We start from the raw sequence: 24,498 nt of genomic DNA on the forward strand, positions 1-24,498 counted from the left end.
ACCAGAACGTTGCAAAAAAAGACTCTTCAGAACAGGGCTTTTTGCAGGAAAAATATTATTTCATGGGATTCCTTAGGCTCTGATTTGAGCATGAAATTGCACAAGGTGTAGTTTTTTGGCTCCCGCCATTGCAAAATGGATGGGGGGTAGCACAGCCCCAAACCAGTAGCGGGTCTCTCTTAAGATGTTGCATTGTAAGTGTCAGGGGAAGGAGATTTCCAAGGATCTAACCCAGGGTGTATGCGGTGGGGCCATTCCGAAGTCGATGACCGGGTGTGGCTATGCCAATCTCTCGTGCATCTGACCATAGCCAATGCTGGTTTAATTTGTAAGTTCCTGGGGCCATATGGCTAATTAAAGGAGCTAATAAATCAAAAGTTAATTAAACACATAGATTCATCTTCAGTGGCAACTCAGGTTGCCACAAATCCATTAACACAGGCAGACAGCTCAAACATGACAACTACTCTGTTTTCAGGTGTGTGTGTGTGTGTGTGTGTGTGTGTGTGTGTGTGTGTGTGTGTGTGTGTTCATAAATGAGAGGGAAGGGGAGAACCCCAAGGCATATTTCAGCAGCCATTCTCTTTGCTTTTCATATTGTTAGGAAAACACTGGGTGCACTCTCAAGATATGTCTGCCTCCTGCAAAAAACAAAAAAACAAAAGGGAAAGCAATCGCAATCTATACTGTTTGTGAACTGCTTTGGATGGGAATCTAACATTACAGAAACAGGTGAAAATTCTGCAGATAAAGCGGTGTCCAGAATAGGCAGTTCAACTGGTGACTAGGATCAAACTTAACATGGGATTGCTGTTTTTAAAACTGTTTTATGGATGACCACTATTGTTCTACAAAGTGTTCTTCCTGATATCATATAGTCAGTCGCTTGCTCGCACACACGCACGCACGCACACACACTCACACACATACACGCACGCACACACACATGCACACACACACACACACACACAGAGCTGTGGTATGCTCTGAACGCTTACATCTAAACAGAAGATTATCTAAATTGGAGATCTTATCTACTTCAATTTAGCTGAGTACACACACACACACACCTTTCAGTGAATGGAACTTTGTACAGAAACACTGTTATTGACTATCGTCTAAACTGCACATACACGCTAATTCATAGCAGAACAATAAAGGAGAATTGCAAGGTTGTAAATTGCAGCGGCGTCTGCCAAACCCTCCAGCCAACGCCTGCAGTCAGAAGAGGGAGGAGCAGCAGGGCACGAGAAAATATTCTAATAAATGCAATAACCACCACAAAACAACAACGGGAAGTTATTTACCACACTGCATGTTGCCATGGCAACAGACAGGGTGGAGGGGGGTATCTGATACCGCAATAAAGCTATGTGACAAGGTGAGGCAAAGAATAACTGCAAGTGTGTGTGAGTGTGCACGTGTTTCAAGGTGAGACACATTTAGTCTATATACTGAGTTTAGACATCACACCTCATAGTTTACAAAAAGAAGAAAAAAACATCACAATCTCTCTCTTTCTCTGTGATCTGAGACATTGGAGTAATTAGGAATGGCAAGTATTGTCACCTTTTCAGAGTTCAGTAACCCTCTAAATCCCAAGGCTCTGTTAAATGAAGATCTCCCCATCTATTCCCCTGTCTGTTTGTTCCATATCCCTCTCTCAAACTATTTCACTGCCCTTGGCCCATTCCCACTTATCTCATATATCTTTGGGTTGTTCTCTAAAGCGTCACTGGATAGGGTTTTACAAGTAAACCTTTCTCCCTGCTTATTTCCCCATCAGTGGATCCAGAATCCAGGAGTAAGCAGGAGAAATGAAAAAGCCTCTGATGTTTCCAATGCAATTAATGTCTACCCATTACAACACATAATATCATAATACCTTGACTTTTAACAAAAATCCATTTCCCGAGTAAACAACTTTGAGACTGCTTTGTCAACACGTTGCAACTGATCAAATGACGTTGAGACTTTCATCACCAATTGTCAGATGGAGAAATATATCATGAACACCGGGCTCTGTACTAACAGCACATGAACTCCACAGCATTTGGAGCCAAGGAAATACAAGCCGTACAGCCCCAGCTGACAGTCTGTAATGAGGTAATTACGATGTCTTACTCTGGGAACAAGTGGGCGGCGTCCTATCCCATAACCTCCGCCCACTTGGTGCAGCCTCCCCGTTTAGCTCAACCAGCTGCCAGAGGCCCCTTCTCCCGTCGTCACGGCGATCGAGACGAAGGCGGAGCCTGACACTCTGAACGCCCAGGACGCTCGGTATCCAGGAGACAGCAGAATCCTCCAGATCCCTGCCACGCAGTCTCATTCCCTCTGCAACACACGCTCCAGACCAAACATTACACTAAGGAAGAAAGGCGCATACACATATACACAGACACACACACACACACACACACACACACACAGACACTACATTAGTCAATTCCAATTATAAACATAATCGTGCCAGTGAGAGAGAATCTACCATCACACTGGAGGTTTCAGTGCCGCAGTCCTAAAGATGACAGGTCAATGAATCATCTCCTTACATGACAACGGCTTTCAAAGAAACTGTCCTACAGGAGGAGCTCCAGCACGAGAAACTGGGCCAAAGCAATCGTACAGCTGCAAAGAGTAACATCTGAATAACGTCTCTAGTCCATGGATGGGTACAACAAAGAAACCCTTTGCCAGAGACATTTTCTGTTCAAGAATGCTTATACACCCAAATCCCATAACACATTAACCTCCCCATGTTATGCGTATTTTGCTCTTAAAGCAGCACTGTGTATATAATCATTCACCTTTAAACAGAGTGCTTACAAGCTGTGAGGAATTTTCCAGTGTCTCTGTGCAATTCACCATTACCCTCGACTAACTTGTTAATTAACCATCTAAAGCTAACCATTCCTGCTCCACATGAAAACAAGAGCACTGAAACAAGTGTTGATGGGATATGTGCGGCAGACCAGTGGAACAATGTTTTCACCTGAACGGCAAACTGATTTAGAAATGTCAATGCAATTTGGGAAACTGTGCCGTACAAAGGAACCATTGTGGAGCATACTCCAAACAGTTTGTCCTGTGGATTAAAGAAAAAGTGAATAAAGTTCTTTCCCTCATGTCTTCCTCTCCTTCAACATCTTCCACTTCCATTAAATGCACAGTCTTCCCTGGGCGTCACTGTGCCAAACATCCAAGCTACACCCACACTCCAAGACCATATTCTATTCCATTAGGAATAATGGAGAAACAGACTTAAATGGACCTAAACTAGTAGAATCAAAACAGCCTAAATTTCTAATTTCATATATTTCAGGGTTGCACCACCTTCTGCACACGTGCCTATGCATACATCGCAATGGCTTGCAAATAATGTCACACATCAACAAGACACATTTCTGCATATCTATCCAGAACCAAAATGTACACAAAACAAAATAGATACTATAAAAAGTACTGGTACACTGATACACTGAAACCTTAGCTCATGGAGTTCAATAAACACAGCTGGTCAGGGATTTGATTTAATAAAATGGTGCAGGCCTCTCTTCGAAGCTCAACCACAAGGTTCTTATTATATATTCATTAAGAACACAGCCGTAACAGGAAACCCAGTTGATATTAGACTTTTAGAGTGCGCGTGTGAGTGAATACCCGTGTGTTGTACTGATATTGATGAAAATAAAATGAGAAAAGGGATGTCAAAGAGAAACAGGAAAACTAACATTGAACTGTGAAATGGTGTAAGAAACTATGGTAGTGTACTGCACTGCCAATGTTGTGAAACGCCATGTATTTTTCGTTACTTGGCCGGGTTGTCACCTTCCCCCATGGGCTCCTGGAGCACAGACCAGCAAAAAAAAAAACTCCCTCACTGACACTGGTTTTTATTTGAAAGAGTTACATGCTCCATCTTATCTGACAGCCAAGTTTAAAAAAAAAGGGGGGGGGGGGGGGTAGAAAGTTAAATGGCTTCCCTGTTGCTGGCAACAGTAAGGAAGGTCGTTTCACAAAGGGGCTGTGTGTGTTTTCCCTGATAAAGCAGAGATTCCCAATGGGACCTGGAGACCTAACTAATGAATAATCACAGGGCAACAAAATTTGAAGTTTTTTGTTTAAAAACTACAATAAATGGACCTTATAGTACTTTTTACACTAAATTTAAATATTTTTTAGAATTTTTCTATTAAGCAAGGTTTTTTTAAGGAACAGGGCATTGAGGTTTTACATTAAGTATATAGTAATTATTCATAAATTAGGCTGTTATTACACTTAAAATGTGCCTACTGTCTATTATGTTCAATGTATGATTTTTGCCTGTATTTGGCCTCAGGAATATCCTTCTTCAGTGACTGCCAACATTGAGAAGACCCAATTTCCTTGGTACCCCTTTTCCATACTATATGACATATAGCTATACTGGAACAAAAAAACTGTAGGTGCTAAAGAAATTCTGAAAACATATTTGGATTCAACATGCAAAAATACATAAGAAACGGGTACATTTTTTTTGCAGGAAGTAAAATCATTGTTGACCAGTGTTACATGAGATCCTGTCAGAGTACACTGGAGCACTGTCCACTCTGCAGGGGCCCAATATGGAGTTTAGATTTATATTTGAAATTTGTTCTCTGTGAACCATTTGTTTAATTTAATCTTTCTGGTTTAAAACAATTGTTTTATCTAAGTAACAACTAGTTAGTGTGAAGCACTTTGAATTGCCACTGTATATGAAAAGTGCTATACAAATGAACTTGCCTTGTCTTGACTTCCATGTAAACACAACATAGGAACCAAGGTTATTGGACCTGTTAAACTACAATAAACTAAACTTCTAGAAAGTACTGCTACAGGTATATGAAGTTTTCATGTGATGTGTTGAGATTCTGTGATCCATGCCTGGCCTGCTCCTGAGTCTCCTTAACCAGGACCACAGTATCTGAGTGTTTTATTAATGGTCCTGAGTCTCTATAACCAGGACCACAGTATCTGAGTGTTTTATTAATGGTCCTGAGTCTATAACCAGGACCACAGTATCTGAGTGTTTTATTAATGGTCCTGAGTCTATAACCAGGACCACAGTATCTGAGTGTTTTATTAATGGTCCTGAGTCTCTATAACCAGGACCACAGTATCTGAGTGTTTTATTAGTGGTCATGTATATAGGATCTCATTTGTTTCTGTTTACCCTCTGTAAGTCTGGAGATATTAAGTACACAGAAAGGCAGACATGCTCCAAATGCAAACATTCAACATAACCTACACACACATACACATACACATACACATGCACATACACACACACACACACACACACACACACACACACACACACACAAATATATAGAACATGCACACTGCAGGGGGCAGACCTATACTGCATATAAAATAATGAAGGGTCAGCAGAGAGTGGTGAGACAGAAAATGCACAACTATGGAATATTAACAGCCAAGGCTGGCTGCCGTTGACCACATGTAAAATAATGCTTTAAAAAGGAAGACACCGGGATTACAAGAGGAAATGAAGATGACGTTCCGTAGCCGAATGGCATAAATGAACAGATGAATGAGACTCTGCTATATGATGACATTCCGTAGCCGAATGGCATAAATGAGTGGGTGAATCAGACTCTGCTGTATGATGACATTCCGTAGCCGAATGGCATAAATGAACAGGTGAATGAGACTCTGCTGTATGTTGCACAGCTTGGAGACAGTCACAGCAGACTACATTCAGCAGCCAATCAGGATACAGCAGTATAGGCAAACAACAAACAAAGCAGGTGTGACATAAAACCTAAAAAAGTAAGTTCTGTCCAAATGTCGCAAACTGCTGATACATTTCTTGCTGAAACACAGATATGACAGACCTGGATTTTCACATGCAATACTGCTGAAACAGGTCATCCATCCACAACACACACTTCTGACAATGCAGTCTGAACAACTACACCGTCTTAATCTGTTTATGGAGAGGAACCAAACAGTAGTGTGCCACTGATGGTGCCAACATGAAGCAGAATCTCTGTGGACAGAAGACGTAGTCAAATATGCATATCCACAAGTAAACCGCACTACTTTCATGTGTGATGGTATTCGTAATCATGATCTGGAACAGTTGAGCACCTGTCTAATGTGTAACAAACCATGGGGCATGCGGTCACAGTTAAACACAGGGAAGCTGATCACAAGTGGTCAAGCAAAGACTGGAGCTACAGCCAGACGGGAAGCCGTAATGTTTGAAAGGACTGAGTTAGGCTGCGAAAACTGGAGCTGAAGGTTTATGGCAGGAAGACAGATCGGAATTGTATTGGCCATGTGGAATAGGAATGACGTGATTTGACTGGTAAACTAGGTGGAGGCAGAGAAAGGCAATCCAGAGTTCAGCAGCAGTGAAACTGAGGCAGGAGGGGAAAGGAGTGTGGGATTCAGATACCTCTGCTGTTAGGGAACGGCTCTAAAGAGCACGAGTTAATTTAACAGCCCTTAGCAGCACGGTGGATCCATCCACCTTTACCCATACTAAACTACACATAAGTAAGATCGTTTCTGGATGGTTCAAGACCACCTAGTGGCAAAGGGTTGTTTTTAAAACCTTGCAAACATACACAGCCCATCTCTAGTGGCTCGTCTGGCCCCAGTAATAAAGATTGCTTGTATCCTTATCCCCTCTACCAGGCCACCTCAGGATCTTTTCACTTACCCCCCACACGACATATTCCTCAGAAACAAAGTTAGTTTGAAAGTCTTATAATTATCGGGACTTATTGCCAACAGATCATTTCAGATATGTAACAACACAGGACAGGATAAAGCATATCAAAACGCAGAGTAAACGTACCTTTTATTTAAAATAAATAAATAAATAAATAAAAATAACAAATTAAAAAACTTAAAAAAAATAAATAAAAAGCACGTCGCATTTTTTCGGTTTGGACTGGGCGACATAGTAGGTGCTGTTGACAGAACTAATGCAGATAAGCAGGTGGAGCCCGTGGTGTCCCTGGAGAGCGCAAACCTTTCACTACGAAAACAACTTCGCGATCAGTCTAAGGATAACTTCTTTTTTTTTCTTAAGTACACGCCGCACACCTCCGTGTAATAACACTGGTGTAAAAGCAAAAATATTTAGGTATAGACTTAATGCAGCGTCTTGCCTGCTTAGAGAAGACTTGTCCGATTATGTGCTTTAAACTATCAAAGGCGAGGTAGTGTTAAAATCAGGTATTCAGAGTACAGTGCATAATAAAAAATGGTCTACCTGCTTACTCAATTATGCACGAAGCAACATAACGTTCTCCCACGGAGTGCAACTGATTTTCTAAAAACAAATGGAATAGCCTAGTTCAGAGCCATATTGTCTAATTCTACAAAACCTTACTAAACAGAAACCACCGCTGTAGCCCGTATCATTTTTGCGTGCGTGAACTTGGCGCGCTTCTGGCACGTTTCATTTAACACATATCGCCGTCTACCAAAACAACACGAAAATCCAAGCTAATCGAACTACTTTACCTCAGCGTCTATCGTTGGCTGAAACTGTTAGATTCTCATCGGTCCGAATTTTGCTGAAAGTGTTGCCTGGGAGCCTCGGCTGGACGGCGGGCTCGATTTTCTTCGTGCTCCGCCGATGCAGAAGAGAAGCCGAGCGAACGCCGGGCCGGGATTCGAGCAGCGAAAACAGCCGGGTGTAGTTGCAGGAAGAGATAGTGCCAATTTGGTTCTCACCCCGGGGATCTAATTAAATGGCAGGACACGAGGGATCTCGGGAACAGGTTTTTATGTCGCTAGGTATGCAAAGCGGTTCTCTGTAAACCACCCATACAGGATTTCCGACTTGCAATAGCCATACCCATTAAAAGCTGTTGTATTATTTCATCCTCACTCTGTAAATGAAGCTGAAATTCTCTGCCTTCAGTATTTTAATTTCGAAAGGACTACCACCCACCCTTCAAAAGCGCAAGATTGTTCAGTTGTTTTTGCCGACGTTCAGTTGAGATTTGCAGGCATCGGTTGATTATTTCACTTCCGTCGTACCCTTTTCCAACAGCTGGCGGCCAAATCGCCCGTTTATACTCAAAATACGACACATACACTAATCTTTGATTTATCTTACAAGGTGTCTGCAAAGTCATGCCCCGGTGCTTGATCCTTTCTCCTTGATGAAGAATAAAGCTAAAACGAAACGTCAGTTTACAGAAACAAACACAGCCGTCCCACAAATTTAATCCGTTTTGGAAGCATCACGTTCCTAAAACCGAAATTCGATCAAAATCATGTGTCTTATTTCTAGCCTATAAAATTCTCCCTCTTCAAATATGTCGTTTCCGACGTTTTGGCCACTAAATATATTATGCTCATGATGAAATATCCCGTTTCAAAATTAATTTAGCAAGATGCTTAAAATACGGATGAATTGACCAATAAACACAAAACACTCCTTATAAAGGATTCGAACATCCATGTGCTTTTATTGGGATATTTGTAAATAAATTGCTGCTTTTCCCCCAGACTTAAAGAGTAGACGCTGTTGCCTCTGTAAATCTTTACATAAATCTGACCTACATACAAAGGGCGTTTTGTATGTCTTTCGCTCATAAAATAGTATAATTCGACTATTTGTTCGATTATACATGCATATAAATACCGCTCTCTAAGTCCGTTTAAATTTGTCTCATAAAAACAGTCAAGTGTCTGCTAGGCTGACTGAATATGCATTGCAACCTGTTCAATCGGACAGCACCCAAAAACGTGATACTGGACAACCTAACGTGGCCTGAGCTGCAGTCTGGAAAGGACGAAACGCAGGCTAAGAGTACTGTGAAAAGAGGTGGGATTGTTTTTGTTTTTCGCTTTTTAAAGGATATTATTTCTATCTAAACGAAAATGACGAACAGCTAAAATACATTATATATCACGTCCAACTTAGACTGTCGAAAAGGGGAGATCGCAGCCACCTGAGAAGCGATATTCAGGAGAAAAAAAAGAAAAAAAAACGTTTTAAGTAGTCTGTCAAAAACAGTTTCGATGAGAGGTCTAATTCAAACAAGCAGCCTTACGTTCATAGTTAAATATAGGCTAACGTCAAACGTCTTGAGTGAACTCAACATTGAGGTGTTTCCCATTTTTCTGTGACAGCTTGTGTTTGCTATACGTTTGTTCTAAAATAAAATAACGTCAAGAGTGCAAGAAAATGACAAGGTACTAAAATTGTCAATACCTGGCTGGAATAAATACATGCATGTGGGAAAAAGAACCTTCCCGTTATTTTATACATCACAAAAGGTATTTCCCACCATTCAGCAATTTTCAGGTTCCACAAGGAGATTAAGAGGTAGATTGAAGCTAACAGTTTTAGTTTATGTCCTACCTTAATATCATTGCCTACACTTTATGCCTTGTGAACCAGAGGAAATAGGATGTGTGTGAACTAGACCAGTGTGTATGTACTCAGCTGGTATTTCTCTCTATAAAAAAAATAATTAAAAATGATTTTAAAAGTTATTTTATTTGAAATGATTTAAATACAAATAATATATATTTTCCATTTACAATGAGTTTCTTGTAAACAAAAGTGGCAGAAATTGTTTTCTCTGGGCTATACACCTTTTTCTGGCCTGTTTCACAAGACTATACATATCTGGACTTTTTGGCCTACAAGATTTCGTCTATAGGACGTGTGTGTGTGTACAAAGGCTCGTCACTGAATGTTTTTTTGTTTTTTTTTAAAATCACAGCTTTTTATACATAGCATTCTAACTGATGCTACACTCTTTTGAAGGTCTATAATACTAACAATGACTGACTGCCCAACTGGTAAAACATCTAGTTTGGTGCAGCATCATTTATGTGTTACATGCAGCCAATATCCAACCCTTTCTCTCTTAAGACACAGCTAGCATTAAGATAAGGCTAATGCAAATCCAGATGAAATAAAATGTTAAAATCAAGATTGGCTACCAAAAGAGTTTGCTAATTTCCAATCAGAAGTCTAAAATACATACATATGTCACTCAGATTCCACAAGTCTTGTACTTTCAGTGACAAATTCATAACAGAAAAAAATAAACTAGAGATTACATGAAAGATTATATTCAATACACATCTCTATAGTCCATGAGTTTCTCGCCCATCTGCAGAATGTCCAATTCATCTCCCCTTGTGAACAGACCCGAGTCTTTCTACAAGTGTCACAGCAGCCTTTAACACCTTGCTAATCCATGCCCCATAAAGTAAAAACCTCCACTGAAAAACACTTTTATAAAGGGGATCAAAACTAATCAAGCCCACCGGAAGACTAAAGGTCTTTAAAAAGGGCCTGATGGCAACTCGAGGACATCCAGCCCCATTAGTAATCTACATAGCACAACTTAGTCATGTCACAGCCTCGACAAGGGGCTTTACTGGGCTTAATCATCCCACTGACATTAAGCAGACCACACATTTGACTTGGAAACCACGAGGCAATAAGCCATCTCAGCCTATTCAACAACAGCCCTCACTAGTACTTTCTTCAAACACAACGAAATCTAAACAATCAAAGGAAGGGGGGAAAAAAGGAGTTGCCAAAAATGGACAAAAGTGTCTTCTCCCAAAAGTAGCAAAACCCTAAAAAGGGAGGGGAAAAACCTCTTCCAGTAATTACACTAGTCTCTGACTAAAGCACTAAAAGCTGTAATTTCAAACCATTTAATAAGGCAGCAATAAAAACTCAAGTGCAGCCATCTGGTCATAGAAATAACCCACTAGGTACATAATCTTAATTGAATTCAAAAAGATTGCTCTTTTATAGACAACTGGCTTTAAAATCAACTATGATGGTTTAACATTGCCTATTCATTACAGACTTGAAATCAACAATGTAGTGAAGAACTTCCACTAATAAAACAGGAAATGGCAAAACAATCTCCATCCCCATTCTGAAGGTATTCAATTCTATTGGTTGGTTATCTACCAGGTACCAAAGCAAAATGCTGAAATGCAGTTGTGCCCATGGAGAACACAAAGCAAACTGTCCATAAAAATATCTATTTGCACAGACTAAACTTCTAAAAGGGATGAGCATCATACTTTGCAAGGCCAGTAAGGCATTTCACATAAATGGAATGTGAACTAAATACAAAAATACATTGAAAATTTAATTTTAATCTAAACTGAAAGCATCATCCTTTGTGCCTATTTGTGACAAATGTCAGAAAAGAAAATGAAGAAAAAAAGTCATATTACTTTGAAAAACCAATACAAGTCTTGCAGTTTCTCTGAGCTATCCAACCACCAGATATCTGTTTGAATTTACTACCATTTGTCTCATTTGTATTTCACTGCAGGACCACCTATTCAACAGAGTTGGTTTAAATCCTAGCATTTCATACTACCCGGGGTACTGAGCTCAGGACACGGTGCCATTAATGACATTTTGCAGTGCCTTGAGGACAAGAGGAGCACCTTCTTTACCTAAAACAGCAGTTAAATTCATTAACATTGATTTGGAACATTCAGAATATTTCAATTATCTTTAGCCGCACTGAATCTCAAAGGCAAAGGAAAGAAAGAATTATTCTCACTAATGCATAGGAAGGAAAAGCAATATGAAAACAGCAACCACATCTGCCTGTGATTTTACAGAGATGTGTATTTAGGCTAAAACTGAGAAAGATCAAGGCTAGGCTGCCCTGTAGATCCGTTTGTGGAGTGTGTGTAATTGTCAGTCACTTGTGAGAAAAGGGGGTAGAACTACACGTGTAAGGACAAGGAATGCCACAGAAAGGGCCAAAACTCAAGCCTCCTTCAGCTAGAACAAAAATGAGATGCACGGTTAATATATACCCCTGCAGTACCGTGTGCATTACTGCCCGGGACCATCCCACCCGTGGCTCTGCAGCCATATTCGGGTCCAGCTCACACCACAACACAGCATGCAGAGGACTCTTTTCTGGAACGTTTTCCCTACAAAAGACATTAAGGAAGGAAATACCCACAACACAGATAACGCTGAAGAATTTATAAATGATGATCGTGAGGTGTTTGGATTTTGGGGGAAGCAGTCTGTTTATTTGTGTTAAATGGCAGTCGATCAAACACCTGTGCTGGGGCAGATGGCCATCAGGGATGCCGCAGGAACAAACAGACGGCACTTTTTTTGGGGGGGGGGGGGGGGGGTAAAATAACGCAACACAAAATTGAGGAAAATAAGAGAAAGAAAAATAAACCGTCCCACATGTTCAGTGAATGGACGTGAGCAACATAACTGTGTGCGCGCATGTGTGTAACTGGGGCAAGGGGCATCTGAGTCCAAACCACTTAAATGTCACATCTGAACTTGCACTGTGTAGTGGTGGTTTTCTGCTGTGTGTGTGTGTGTGTGTGTGAACCAAGTTCAAGTTCATATGTGTTGGCCAGATTAGTCATTGTCTTCGTCGTCTTCCTCAGACTCTTCGATGCCGTCGCTCTCTTCTTGGTCCTCATCCTCTTCCTCGGTCTCTGGGATGTCCCACTGCGGATGGTTGTCCAGTATGGCCTTCGCTTCATGCACTTCCAGCTGAGGGTCACACAGACAGAGACAGACAGACACACAGAGACAGACAGACACACAGAGACAGACAGACACATACAAAGAGAGTTTAGGCTACAGAAGTAAACAGCTTTTTTTTTCCCCAAAGCGGCACTTGCTAAAAATACATATATTCATTTTGAAAAATGTAATTAAAAAAACACCACCACAATCTGGCATAACTTTTAGTGCATATTTTAGTGCAAATTTTAACTGTGCTCCAAAACATGCAACAAAAAGAAAAAATATTATTGATCAAGTCAGCATTCTAGATGAGCTCCATTAGAGCTGGCATGAGGCCGATTTGAAGGGAGCAGCTGTGGAGATCTCAGAACAATGCTTTATGAGGGAATGCAGTGAAACTCACCTTCAGGGGCTTGATCTGATCTAATCCCATATAGGAGTCTGATCTGAGAATCACTGAATACTGATAGTTCCCCATTTTAGATGGAGCAGGGAATTTCAGCTCAACCTAGGGAAGAGAAAGTTGAACATCACTGCCCAGTCTTACATGAACAAACTCTTCAGTTAGCCACAGTGCACTCAGTGCAACAATATGCTCACTTCGTTATTTAAAACAACCAGCAGACTCATTCTGGTTTCCAAACAGTGCTGCTGTGCAGACAGTAAGCTTACGTGAGCCAGTGAATTACAGCTCAGAATCTGGCCGCGCTGTAACTGGCCCTTTAAATAGACAGACAGACACTGCAGAACAGAAGTTGCCTGGCAACAGGATGGGGTGGGGTGGGGGGGGAGCTGCTGTGCATGAGATGCAGCTAGCGTCATTCAGCCCATCTCTCACTCACGTGCACACTTTCTCTTGCTCGCACACACACACACGGTGCTCAGTGCATACAAATTTTTTTTTTATCCTGACAGGCACATTCCCCTGGTTTTCATTTAATCGTCTGCATTGAGATTTCATCCAGTACGTTCAAATGTACCGTGATACTATACTCCACTGAAACATGTTGGAAGAGAGCATTTAGGGTAATTTTACAAAAAATAAAATCCATAAACAAATACAGACAGTCATACAATCCTTGCTATAATTAAACCACTCCCACCACCTCGAGCAAACTTATTACTGGAAGTAACCATGCTAGCTAATTGCTTATTGCTGTGTTCTCTCCCCCACTCAACCTTAAAGAGCTGAGAATAGACTGTAAGGCTTTGGCCAATATTTAACATGACTGATTTCTAAAATTTATATTTTAGCTTTCTGACCATTACTTTGTGTTAGATGCAAATGAGCAGCATCTGTTATAAATTACCTGGAGAGTGACTATTCTGTTCAACAGGAATGACACCGCGCTCATCCACGAGGTTACAGGAGCTAGCGGCACAAACGCTCACTCTAACACCTTACGGCCCTTTTAAAGGCTTCAGAAGGCACATGGGCCTGGTGGACTTCATTCTCAGGGAAAAAAGGGGAGGGGACACTAGAGCCTCATTAAAAATGCAGCGTCATTTTACCGTACTCAAATGAAAGACTCCAAAATGTACAGGGACCGGGGAACACCGTGCCTAGTCCCCCCCCGTTTCACATATTCTCATTCTCCCCCCCCACCCCCTTCCATCTTTCTCTCCCTTGCTCCATCCATCCCAAATCTGCCCTCCCTCTGTCTGCCTCTCCCCCCCCTCATCTCTCTCCATCCCTGCCTCCCACTGTCCCACCTCCTCGGTGTCTTTGAGCGTGCAGACATGGTAGGGCATGGACACCAGTGTCTGCTCCTTGCGGTCGGCGATGTACAACCACCACCATTCTTGCTTCTCCTCCGGGAAGCACAGGCTGTAGACGGGGTGCGTGATCTTAGACTTCGTCTCCAGAAGTGCCCGATCCCGTCGCTGGATGCTCTGCTGTAGAGCCTCCCACTCCTGCTGGACACACACAACAAAACGTGCATGTGGCTTCCAACAGGTTGTTAATTTTGCAAAAGCAGACGCGCACACAGACGCACCTCCTCGTCATCTCCAGTGACCTCGTCTGCCTCTGCATCACTCTGTTTGTCGCTTTCCTCATCTCTCTCACTGGGCGAGTCCTTGTTCCCTTCCACCTCGTCTGATTCGCTGCCTTTGTCAGATAGCTCCTCCTCTTCCTCTTTCGTTGCTGCGGTCACTTCCTGTAGGAGGCACGCCCACAACCGTAGTAAAATTCCTTTAAATATGCAGCCTTCACTCAAAATCGCACCTCTGTGATTGGCCACTTACGGTTCCTGCCACGTTGCCATTGGCCTGTTTGGCTTTGTCTCCCTTGCCCTGCTGCTGGGAGACTGGCCTCTTCTTCGTCAGCTTCTTCTTTTTGGACTTGGCAGCCTTCTTTGCTCCTTTATTCTTGTTCTGCCAAACTTTGGGCTTGTTTTTTGTGGCATCACCTTGCTGCAAATAACAGATCGTACAAAACATACACCAACACAGGAAAATCTATTACTTTGCCTGTTCAGTTTGATAAAAAACAAAAAAACAAAAACCACAACCACTCAACATCAGAGGAGTTAAACAAACACATGAAGCACAACATATACTGAAAACTTACAAAAAATATTAAACTATGTAGCATGCTTGAATGATTTACCATAGAGATGTCTGAACAGCAATTATTAATGCAAACGTACCACCTCCTCAGTGACAGTCTCCTCTGTAGGTGTTTGAGTGTCCTGCCCCTTCTCAAAGACCTCCTGGAAAAGCACACAAGCTCCAGGGTATAAACAGAGTACAGAATAGCAAAATAAACTCCCTCTTCACCAATGCCTGACTAAATTAGCTTTTCACTGCAACAAGATTTCTACAGTGGTCAGTAAAATGAACTTACATTGCACTGACCTCTAGTGGATGCCACCAGTTACTGCAAGCTCACTTGATAACTGCGGAGGTCAGAATGGCTGCAATGTGGAGAGCTTTGCCCTGGGCTGCCCACTGCTCACCTGAGGCTGCATGTGCCCGGTGTGATTAAAATTAGCTCACCCAGGCAGAAACTGAAACTGTGACTCCACTGGTCTGCACAGGAAATTTGGGCCACAGGGCAGAGCACGCTCCAACTATGTATGCAAATGTATACTCACAGACATTCTCTTCCGCGTCAAGGTGACCGTAACCGTGACAATGGACCCCGCTGTGATGTTATTGCTGTCTTCATCATCCAGCACTGAATTATAATCATCACACACACACACACACACACACACACACACACACACACTTTTTAATTCACAATATTGGAAATAGATAGAGCCAATGGTGCAGATCCCCTCATCCCCAACCTTGAAGTTTAGTTTCCATGGTAATGCTGGGGAAGCTTCCGAGCACTGCCATGACTTCGTCATACTTCTCCTCTCCCAGAAACCTCAGCATGTTCCTCCGGTCCGAGTCCTTCAGACTCACCAAGTCCTCAAGGGTCCGCACCTTATACTAAGAGAGACGCAGAGACAGAGAGCGAGTGTGTGAGAGAGAGAAAGAAAAAGGGAGAGCGCGCTTTACAAATAGACATAAAAGTCATAAAATCAAAAGACCTAAAGAAAATCTGTAACCTCTTCATACCTCCAGGACTCTGGTGTGTGTGTGTGTGTGTGTGTGTGTGTGTGCGCGCACCTTTTTGGAGATGCAGTAGCGGAGGTGCTCCTCCTCAAAATGGGGCAACTGCAGCAGGGGAGACTTGGCTTCCTGCAGGCCCTGAACCGCCATCTGTGTCAGCTTCATGCAGTTCTCTATGGAGGTCAGCCTGGGGGCCCGGAAACCTGCGAACAAACCACATGAGCCGCTTTAGTCAGCGTGCCACACGGCGGCCAGGTACTCCCCCCAGGGTGTAGGGCTGGCTGGTGCACTCTGCGCGCGGGCATGCGAGCACACCTCCTCTGCTGGTCGCCATCATAGTGAGTTGGCAGCCCACGTTGATCATCTCCTGCAGCAAGGCAGGACACTTCTTCACCACGAACCTCTGGTCTATATGAGAGAGAGATAGAAAAAGACACACACACAAATCAGACTGAAGCTGCACAGCAAAAGAACAGATCAGAAAAAAAAGGGGGGGGGGTATTTGCACGGTTACCCTCTTCGATGGTGTCGGACACCTCCATGCGGGCAAGGTGTGTGAGCACGAGCACACGGGCCTTCAGGCTGTAGGGGTAGCAGAAGGGAGGCTCCTTCTTCTTCACGTTGATGTTCCCCAGCTCCCGAATCAGCTGCAAAGGAAGACATTGACCCTTCAGCACTCACAAAAGAATTTAGAGCTCCTGTTGCTCTGTGGGCCCTCCCTACAGACGTGCACTTAGTGCACACATGATCCTGCTGTGTTGTTGATGATGAGGACCGCCTCATTGTGGAGACGCTTCCTGAGTGGTTAATGCAACCAAGTGTAAATCTTTTCTGATTACACAGATACAAGACTGTTTTATGTTCGTCACAGGGCATCCCACCAGGAAAGAATTTAGGCTCGGTTCTACCAACCACAACCACACCAGCTTTGCATAACAGTCAGTCAAGCAATATTTTTGCAGAACTCAACACCATAGATCCTTCGCTCTAACATGGTGTGGGGTTGTGGTGTGGCGTTCCTCAGGCTATGGCGGCATCCTCTACCTGTGGAACCTCGATGTTGTCCGTTGGCCTTATAATAGCCTCCTTGTTGCTACGTGGGTCGAATTCAAATGCTGCCGTCAACACCATCACCAATCCTGAGGAACAGGCAAAAAGACAGATTCAGCTTGCAAAAAAAGCAGAAAGAAAGTAGACCATCTGTTTGATCAAGGTGATTGTCAAGTACTTCAGAACAAATATATACATATAAAATAAAAATAATGCATGTGTGTGTGAGTAAGAGAGAACGAACAAGTGTGTGTGGAGCCTTGTGAATTAGTTCAGGTTACTGCAGCCTGCATGCAGGAACCTGAACTGGGTTCATATTTTAGGTGGGATTAAGCACAGAGCAGGTTTCTTCTGAGACAAGCTACAGTAAACAGGCTCATTGACTCGATGTGAGCCTTGTACACAGTGACAGTGTTAAGTTTCTCTGTGTGATGGGAAGAGGGCTGTGAACTGTCCTACAGCACCAAGAAGACGCACTGCTTCCCATCTGCTGCACTGTTTCTTTCGTCCTGTGCTACTTACCGTCTAAATTCAGTATTTTAAAAAAGTGGTTTTTCCACCACCAAAATAATTCACCAGGCTAAATGTATTCTTTGTTGTTGCTAAATGGTTTCACTATAACTGAAGCAAACCAAGTTTGGAGCAACTGTTAGATGTGCGAAAGACTGTCAGTGGCATACACTACACTAGAGTTTTCAGGTCATGGCACTCTTCTTAAGCAGCTTATATCTGAAATGCTTCAACGTGGACAAGGGCTGGTTCTTTCAACGCACCTCTGTATGGCTCTAATCTACAGGCCTTAAACAAGTGGAAGGTGTACTCACGCTTCATGTTCATTGTGGGCGTTTTGTACATAAAGTGCATGAAGAGCTGGGTCGTGTTAATGAGGATCTGATCGCCACTGTAACGGATGGAACGGTACCACCATGTACCCTACGGACACAGGGGCACATGTGCACACATGCTCCAAACGACATTCAAGCATGAACCTTAAAGTTTTCAAAAGAACTCTAGTAACTAAACAAGTATCTCACCACAACCACAGGAAGAATGACCATAAACGCCAGTCCGTACACCAGTAGCACCTGCCAACAGCACGTAAGCATAATGGACACAGGTCATGGACTGGAACAGACATCTTACATGTCTCAGACCTGAGGCAATTGCTAACTTTAATCTCCCTTCCTAAAATAGGATATCAGGAGGTAAAAACACCAAAATATCTCCCAATAAATAAAAAACCCGCAATAAAGTTCCTTCAACATGAATCTGGAGAAGTGGCCAATCCAGAAACAACCTACCAGCATTGAGTTCTTCTGATCAACAATCCATGCCGGGAGAGCGATTCCAAAGCTTGTGACTGAACAGCAGAGCAATTTAAGCAGGGAGAGAGAGAGACATCGAGACGGACAGATTAAGATAAATAAAATAATCTGCTTTCTTGAGTAGAACGTGTGGAGGGTCCTCACCTCTAGGGCCATCAGGGTTGCCATAGGTCTCCCAGTTCTTCCGTGCCTCCTCATGGGTCAAGCTGTACAGAGGGGTATTAAAGCGCCGGTCACTCTACAGTCTTTAAAACCGAAGGGGATGTCCCATGCAAACGCAGTTCTAATTACAAGGACCAATCGATATGAAGCTGGAGGAGAAGCACTTCAAAACTCCGTAGTCTTTGAGAAATGGAATCAATAAACAGAATTGCAAAGCCTCAAATCTTGGCTTGAGTTTCTCTTGAGGGAGGAACAGCCCCAAGGACAGCAGGACTGCCCTCCACACCACAGAGCCACTTTCTCACTGGCTGTCAGAGTGGGAGCAGCAGTCTCTCCCAGAAGAAAAAAAGAAAAAGAAAAAAGAAGCAGGCAATAGATCGGCGAGAAACACAGTGAGGAGGCACTTACGCCGAGTACGCCTTCACGATCTTCATGAACGTGGCCTCATCGCCGCCCTTGTCAGGATGGTATTTTAGTGACAACACTCTGTATTGTTTCTTAATCTCTGCCACAGATGCCCCCTGCACACAAAAAAAGCATGCGGTTCGACCCCAGTTAGAACCCGCAGCATCCCAGAAGATACAGAGAAAGAAGGAAAAATTGACATTACTCTGTGCATGTCACAAGTACGTAAGTGGAAATAGACATATTGCAGATTACTGTAGAAAAAGAGCGCTGGACTTACCGCTTCCAGATTTAGCACCTCATAGGGGTTATACTCCTGGTACTCGCGATCTAATTTAGACACCTTATAGGCCAGGAAGATAAATACTGCCCAGCCAAACAACAGGGCTGCCTTTCTGTTAGGAGATAAATAGACAGATAGACAATTACACAGACAGACAATCAGATAGATGAATAGGACACTCCACATTTCATACATGTTGCATAGTCTATTACACAAACAAATAAAGAAAAGCAAACCTATAACTGTTGAATAATCCTTTGCCCCAACATACATCAAGCAGCAAACCTAAACTGCACCCACAACCCCCTCCACACACTCACACGCCCTACTAAACAAACACTAATTTCAGGGTTGAAAGGAACAGCTTCGACCTCATTCCGTCCATTCATTACAAGCATTTGATGTAGGTATGGTTCCCAAGGGAACCATGCAGTGGCAGAAGGCTCAGCGTTTAAGGGCACAGGGTTTGAAAGCACTCACTCAGCATGACAGACACTCTCACCCATTCTAAAAATAACCACGGCTACAACAGAGATCATTAAGGTTGGCACGATAAACCAGTGTGATTTCTGACTTGTGTGTAAACTTGGCTTGAATTATGAAATCCTCCCACTCTTCTGAGTTCTATTTGATCAGGACTAAAACTACTATAGAAAGGCTTCTGTGTAACTTAGAGGTTGATAAAAGGGGGAATTTGGTTGACCTGAATCAAATGAATTGTCTTGCAATGGAAACACTGGTATAAACTAAGAATGGTTAATGATGACTGCTTTTAGAAAAAAAACTGCTTAAATCAGATATTCTGTCAAGCCATCTTCATCCAAAAATGCATCACAAGTGCCAACTTGTCACTACAAGTAGCCTTCATAAAATCTGATCCTTCAGCAGTCTGATGCATGCTTTCTCTTCAAAGCAGCTCTAATAGAAAGTAAAATATGGATTTTTTAAGAGTGCTAAACAAATTATTCAAGCCAGACAATTTAATTGATTTTTTCCCCCCGACTAAACTTTTATCCAATACCAATAGTTTTTTTTTCTCAGTGATGCATGATATCAGCCAACAATCAGCAAGAGCTAAAAAAAAGTAATAAATAAAAATGATAAATAAATGAACAAAATAGACAATCCGCCAAATGTTCAAGAACAAGTAATGAACAGCATCAATTATGCTGCAAAACAAACAGTCAAAACAAAAAACAAAACACAGAGGCAAAAAACACAAAACACCATCACTGGCCTATGACACTCACACCCACTCGGGGAGAAAAACTGTCTGGGGTTGATCTTGTTCCAAAATGACACACACATTCTGTTAAAACTTCAGATGTCACTGCTAAAAGCTTCAGGTATGATATGTTAATAAACATGAATTCCATGAAAAATCTACTTTGCATTTCCCCATAAATCTAAAAATTACTTATTTTTAATTTGCATGTTCCAGGAAAATAAATATTTCACAAATTTACTTTACATACATGTGTGTTTTAGAAACAGATTAATTTATAATCTAATCAATTGCATTTAATAAACCAGTTGGAAAAAAATGTTTATGATTCTGTAAATATTACACTACTATTTCACTTTTTTTAGGAATAGAGTTTAAAGATGCCTCCATGCACAAATTATGTTTGTCATGCTTGAGCAACTCACCAATGGCCAGTTTCTAACCACAGGACTGCGTCTGACAGCATGTTCTTGAATGCCAAACTACTCATAAACAAACAGTTATGCTTGCGTGTTAAATCTCCTGGCAACCGTCAACACCCACTGCCATGTGACTGTTAATGCTGTACTGAGCGTGCTCCACAACCAAAATAATATCTAGTCAACAGCGGTCCTACGCTCAGCATGAAGGGTAACTGACGAATTGTATACTGTTTCTAATGCCAATGAGTAATATTGGTGCATCAAACACTTTCTCTCTCAGCCACCCACAGAAACACACTTACTTTAGTGTTGGGACAATGCTCTGCTGTGATTTCAGAAGACGGAGGCGATACCACAGACATCTTCCGTGAACCCTTCTCAAGCTTTTCAACCGTAATTGCTCTGCAAACAAAAGTAAGTCAACAGAATATTAGCTATGACTCCTCATAGCTGTTTATAATAGCTCTATAGAGCTGTACCAAACAGACTAGACTAATGTAACCACCCAGCAAGCACACACATCTTAATTCTGCAAGTCACGAGAACATCTGCACAATAAATGAAAATATACAAGAAGTTTTTAAATCTGGAGCTATCCTTAATCTGCATTTTAAGACACTCCTGAAGCTACACATTTAAAAATATATTTATCATAATTGTTACATTCCCCATCAGTCATATAAACTGAAGAGCTAGAAGCCAGAGCTGGAGAGATTAGGAAGATGGATCTGGAAGCTAACACAAAGTCTGCTGCAAAAAGTTACTTTTAATTCAGCTGTACCAATTGGATTCTTAAGGGACAAATCCAACTTTTAAAATACTCTATTCTGAATATACAGTTTTTTCTATTGTCAGGTGCTTACTGGAGTTTTAAGGTAAAACATCAATACACAAACACCATCTAAACTATCACTTGGAATCACAATCTCTACATATTTTCAGAAAGGTTGTTTTTTAATTATTTCAGATTGTTTATATTATTAATGCAAATCAGACATGATGCTCCACCTCTAACCTGGCAAATGATCTTTTAACCATGATCAGTAGCTAAATATCTTGAAAACCATAAGTAATTAAGATAGAAATGTAATATTACTAATCTGGCAACGTATACTTTAGCTAGTTAACTGCTGTTTTTTTTGTTTGCTTTTTAACCAATGAATTAGAGTAGTCTGCTTTTCATTTGAGAAAGATACTGTTTAGTTCCATTCTAGTAATTAAGTTTGTGGGATAAATACCAAACAGAAAATTCACCTAACCCAGGTATAGAGTTAGCCCCAACCCTAACCCAGGTATAGAGTTAGCCCCAACCCTAACCCAGGTATAGAGTTAGCCCCAACCCTAACCCAGGTATAGAGTTAGCCCCAACCCTAACCCAGGTATAGAGTTAGCCCCAACCCTAACCCAGGTATAGAGTTAGCCCCAACCCTAACCCAGGTATAGAGTTAGCCCCAACCCTAACCCAGGTATAGAGTTAGCCCCAACCCTAACCCAGGTATAGAGTTAGCCCCAACCCTAACCCAGGTATAGAGTTAGCCCCAACCCTAACCCAGATATAGAGTTAGCCCCAACCCTAACCCAGATATAGAGTTAGCCCCAACCCTAACCCAGATATAGTTAGCCCCACCCTAACCCAGATATAGAGTTAGCCCCAACCCTAACCCATCCCCACCTAACGCAGGTATAGAGTTAGCCCCAACCCTAACCCATCCCCACCTAACGCAGGTATAGAGTTAGCCCCAACCCTAACCCATCCCCACCTAACGCAGGTATAGAGTTAGCCCCAACCCTAACCCATCCCCACCTAACGCAGGTATAGAGTTAGCCCCAACCCTAGCGATAGCACAACGCACTTCCCTCCACATCGACACGTCAGACAGTGGACACGACTGCTTAGATAATTTTGTAGTTAGCAAAGTTCTGTTTATCTCCATGTTAGTTAGATATTTCTCCAATTCGCTGCTTCAGAGTAGGTACAGCAAATCTATAAATTGCACAGAGCCATTTTCATACTTTTATTATTTATGGTTTTATTAAATAACACTCTAGACGATAAATACGTGATTTGTCACATTACTAACTAGCTAGCGTTAGCTAGGATAGTTCGCAACGTAACTGCAAACTAAAGACAAAAACTTTTCCTCACGCTTCCTCAACTAAGGTGAACAGGTACAGCTAATGTAAATCTCATCTATTGTCTTACGTATCAAATGGTCATAAAATAACACGTCCTAATCTGTTTAGGGCTGGAATCAAGTTAGATTAGATAGCTAGCTAGCTAGCAAGACAATGCTGGTTAGCGACGTAACTTTGTCTAGCTAATCTAGGTTAACTAAATCACGAATATCCCCTGATCCCCTACACACGAATCTTAGCAACTGTGCACGGCGCCTTGCCAATTCAGTTATGCCTCTCCGACTAACTACATCAGTGTAACCGACATTATTGTAACCACAAAACTAAGATAGGTATCCAGACAGCTAACCTAGCTAGCTAGAAGTGTCTAAAAGCTAGCTAGCAACACGATGGTTAAAATAGTTAAATGGCTAAATAGTTGGCTGGCGACCCAGCACGTCTAAGCTAGGCTGTCCAAGAAGTTTGCATGTTGCCCTGCAGCTTGGCTGTCTGGTCATGTCATCAACACACAACCCAAACACGTTGACGCGTTTGGTACTCACAGCTAGCTAACCTTACCTAGCTAGGCAAGCTACCTACCATCTTACTGGCTGTGTAATTAGCACATGACTTTTATACTTTACACCCAATCAGTGCTCGCTGACAAGCCAACTCGCTTGCTAAATGTATCGCACAAAGGTTTGCTCGCCGTCGGTCACATAAACGAGCTAACTCTCAACGTTAGCGTACGTTAGCTGGGTGGTTAGCGAGTTAGCTAGCGACGTCTTTACTGCTTGTGGCCAACCGTCATAATACAACCTTACCCGCATTCTGATCCCGGGGCCAGAGATAATATGTTGCTGGGATGACGATTAAACCAACGAAGGACGTAAGGAAGTAGAAAAATGTGTTGCCACTGTCGTCGTACTGAAACTGCTGTCCAGCCATTTCGTAGCGGCACCAGAGCACCCCCTTCTTCACCGCCACTTATCCGCCCCTGAATCCGTCCAACTGCTCACACAGATACAACTTAGAACGAAGCCAGCACCTACAACTGTTGTACAAAAATGTCGAGAAACGCGTTTCAGAATAAAAGTCTTAAATTTAGAATTCAGACTTTGAGTTTTGTGCAGGCGTATCTGCGACAGTCGGAAAACAACATTTTTGCTTTTTATTCACAATTAAGATGTTAGTACGTGGCTCAGTATCGTATATAATATTTGTAACAAGTGGCAGCCGTTTTACTTAATGCACAGATCGTTACTTTTACATGTTAACTGTTGCTTATTTTCATAAACATCACGGATACCAAAACTCGTCACGAAAAAGGCAGTCCGTCGCGTTCAGAATACGTGTTCTACGCATGCGCTCTAAAAGGTAAACTGAGAAGTTAAAGGTTAAGGGAGCTGGTTTAAACATAGGTT

General features: G+C 42.2%; 2 protein-coding genes across 7 annotated transcripts in view; both read right to left on the reverse strand.

Moving 5' to 3' along the window:
- The window catches only part of scml4 (Scm polycomb group protein like 4), a 46,300-nt gene extending 38,023 nt beyond the window's left edge, over window positions 1–8,277 (reverse strand). Inside the window, exons 1-3 of one of the 6 annotated variants that reach the window (XM_035528891.2) lie at window positions 7,955–8,275; window positions 7,522–7,743; window positions 2,125–2,365 (exon numbers count right to left, since the gene is read on the reverse strand). In XM_035528891.2, coding sequence (XP_035384784.1) covers window positions 2,125–2,329 — 205 coding nt within the window. In that variant the 5' untranslated portion in view covers window positions 2,330–2,365; window positions 7,522–7,743; window positions 7,955–8,275. Of the gene's footprint in view, window positions 1–2,124; window positions 2,366–7,521 lie in introns of all 6 variants that reach the window. The other 5 variants (XM_035528893.2, XM_035528894.2, XM_035528892.2 and 2 more) reach the window with 5 other exon arrangements.
- Window positions 8,278–9,495: 1,218 nt separating this feature from the next.
- sec63 (SEC63 homolog, protein translocation regulator) lies at window positions 9,496–24,097 on the reverse strand. Its single transcript, XM_027015520.3, has 20 exons — window positions 23,899–24,097; window positions 21,262–21,361; window positions 19,310–19,424; window positions 19,033–19,145; window positions 18,607–18,668; window positions 18,439–18,497; window positions 18,172–18,222; window positions 17,962–18,070; window positions 17,132–17,226; window positions 16,602–16,734; window positions 16,403–16,495; window positions 16,145–16,290; window positions 15,817–15,964; window positions 15,619–15,701; window positions 15,172–15,234; window positions 14,768–14,935; window positions 14,518–14,679; window positions 14,234–14,434; window positions 12,924–13,028; window positions 9,496–12,544 (listed from the first exon to the last, which is right to left on the reverse strand). Exons 1-20 carry the CDS (start codon window positions 24,020–24,022, stop codon window positions 12,407–12,409), a joined length of 2,268 nt encoding a protein of 755 aa, XP_026871321.3. The 5' UTR covers window positions 24,023–24,097; the 3' UTR covers window positions 9,496–12,406.
- Between the last annotated feature and the right edge of the window lie 401 nt (window positions 24,098–24,498).

Source organism: Electrophorus electricus, chromosome 2 (assembly GCF_041902795.1).
Source record: "Electrophorus electricus isolate QZ-2024a chromosome 2, ASM4190279v1, whole genome shotgun sequence".
NCBI lineage: Eukaryota > Metazoa > Chordata > Actinopteri > Gymnotiformes > Gymnotidae > Electrophorus > Electrophorus electricus.

Excerpts from the sequence above, each read along its gene's own strand:
- sec63 (XM_027015520.3), bottom strand. The coding sequence starts at position 24,022 with ATGGCTGGACAGCAGTTTCAGTACGACGACAGTGGCAACACATTTTTC. Across the intron at positions 19,425-21,261 it reads AGCATTGTCCCAACACTAAA|AAAGGCAGCCCTGTTGTTTG; the intron begins GTAAGTGTGTTT and ends ATCTCCTAACAG. Across the intron at positions 16,496-16,601 it reads GTCCGACACCATCGAAGAGG|ACCAGAGGTTCGTGGTGAAG; the intron begins GTAACCGTGCAA and ends TCTCTCATATAG.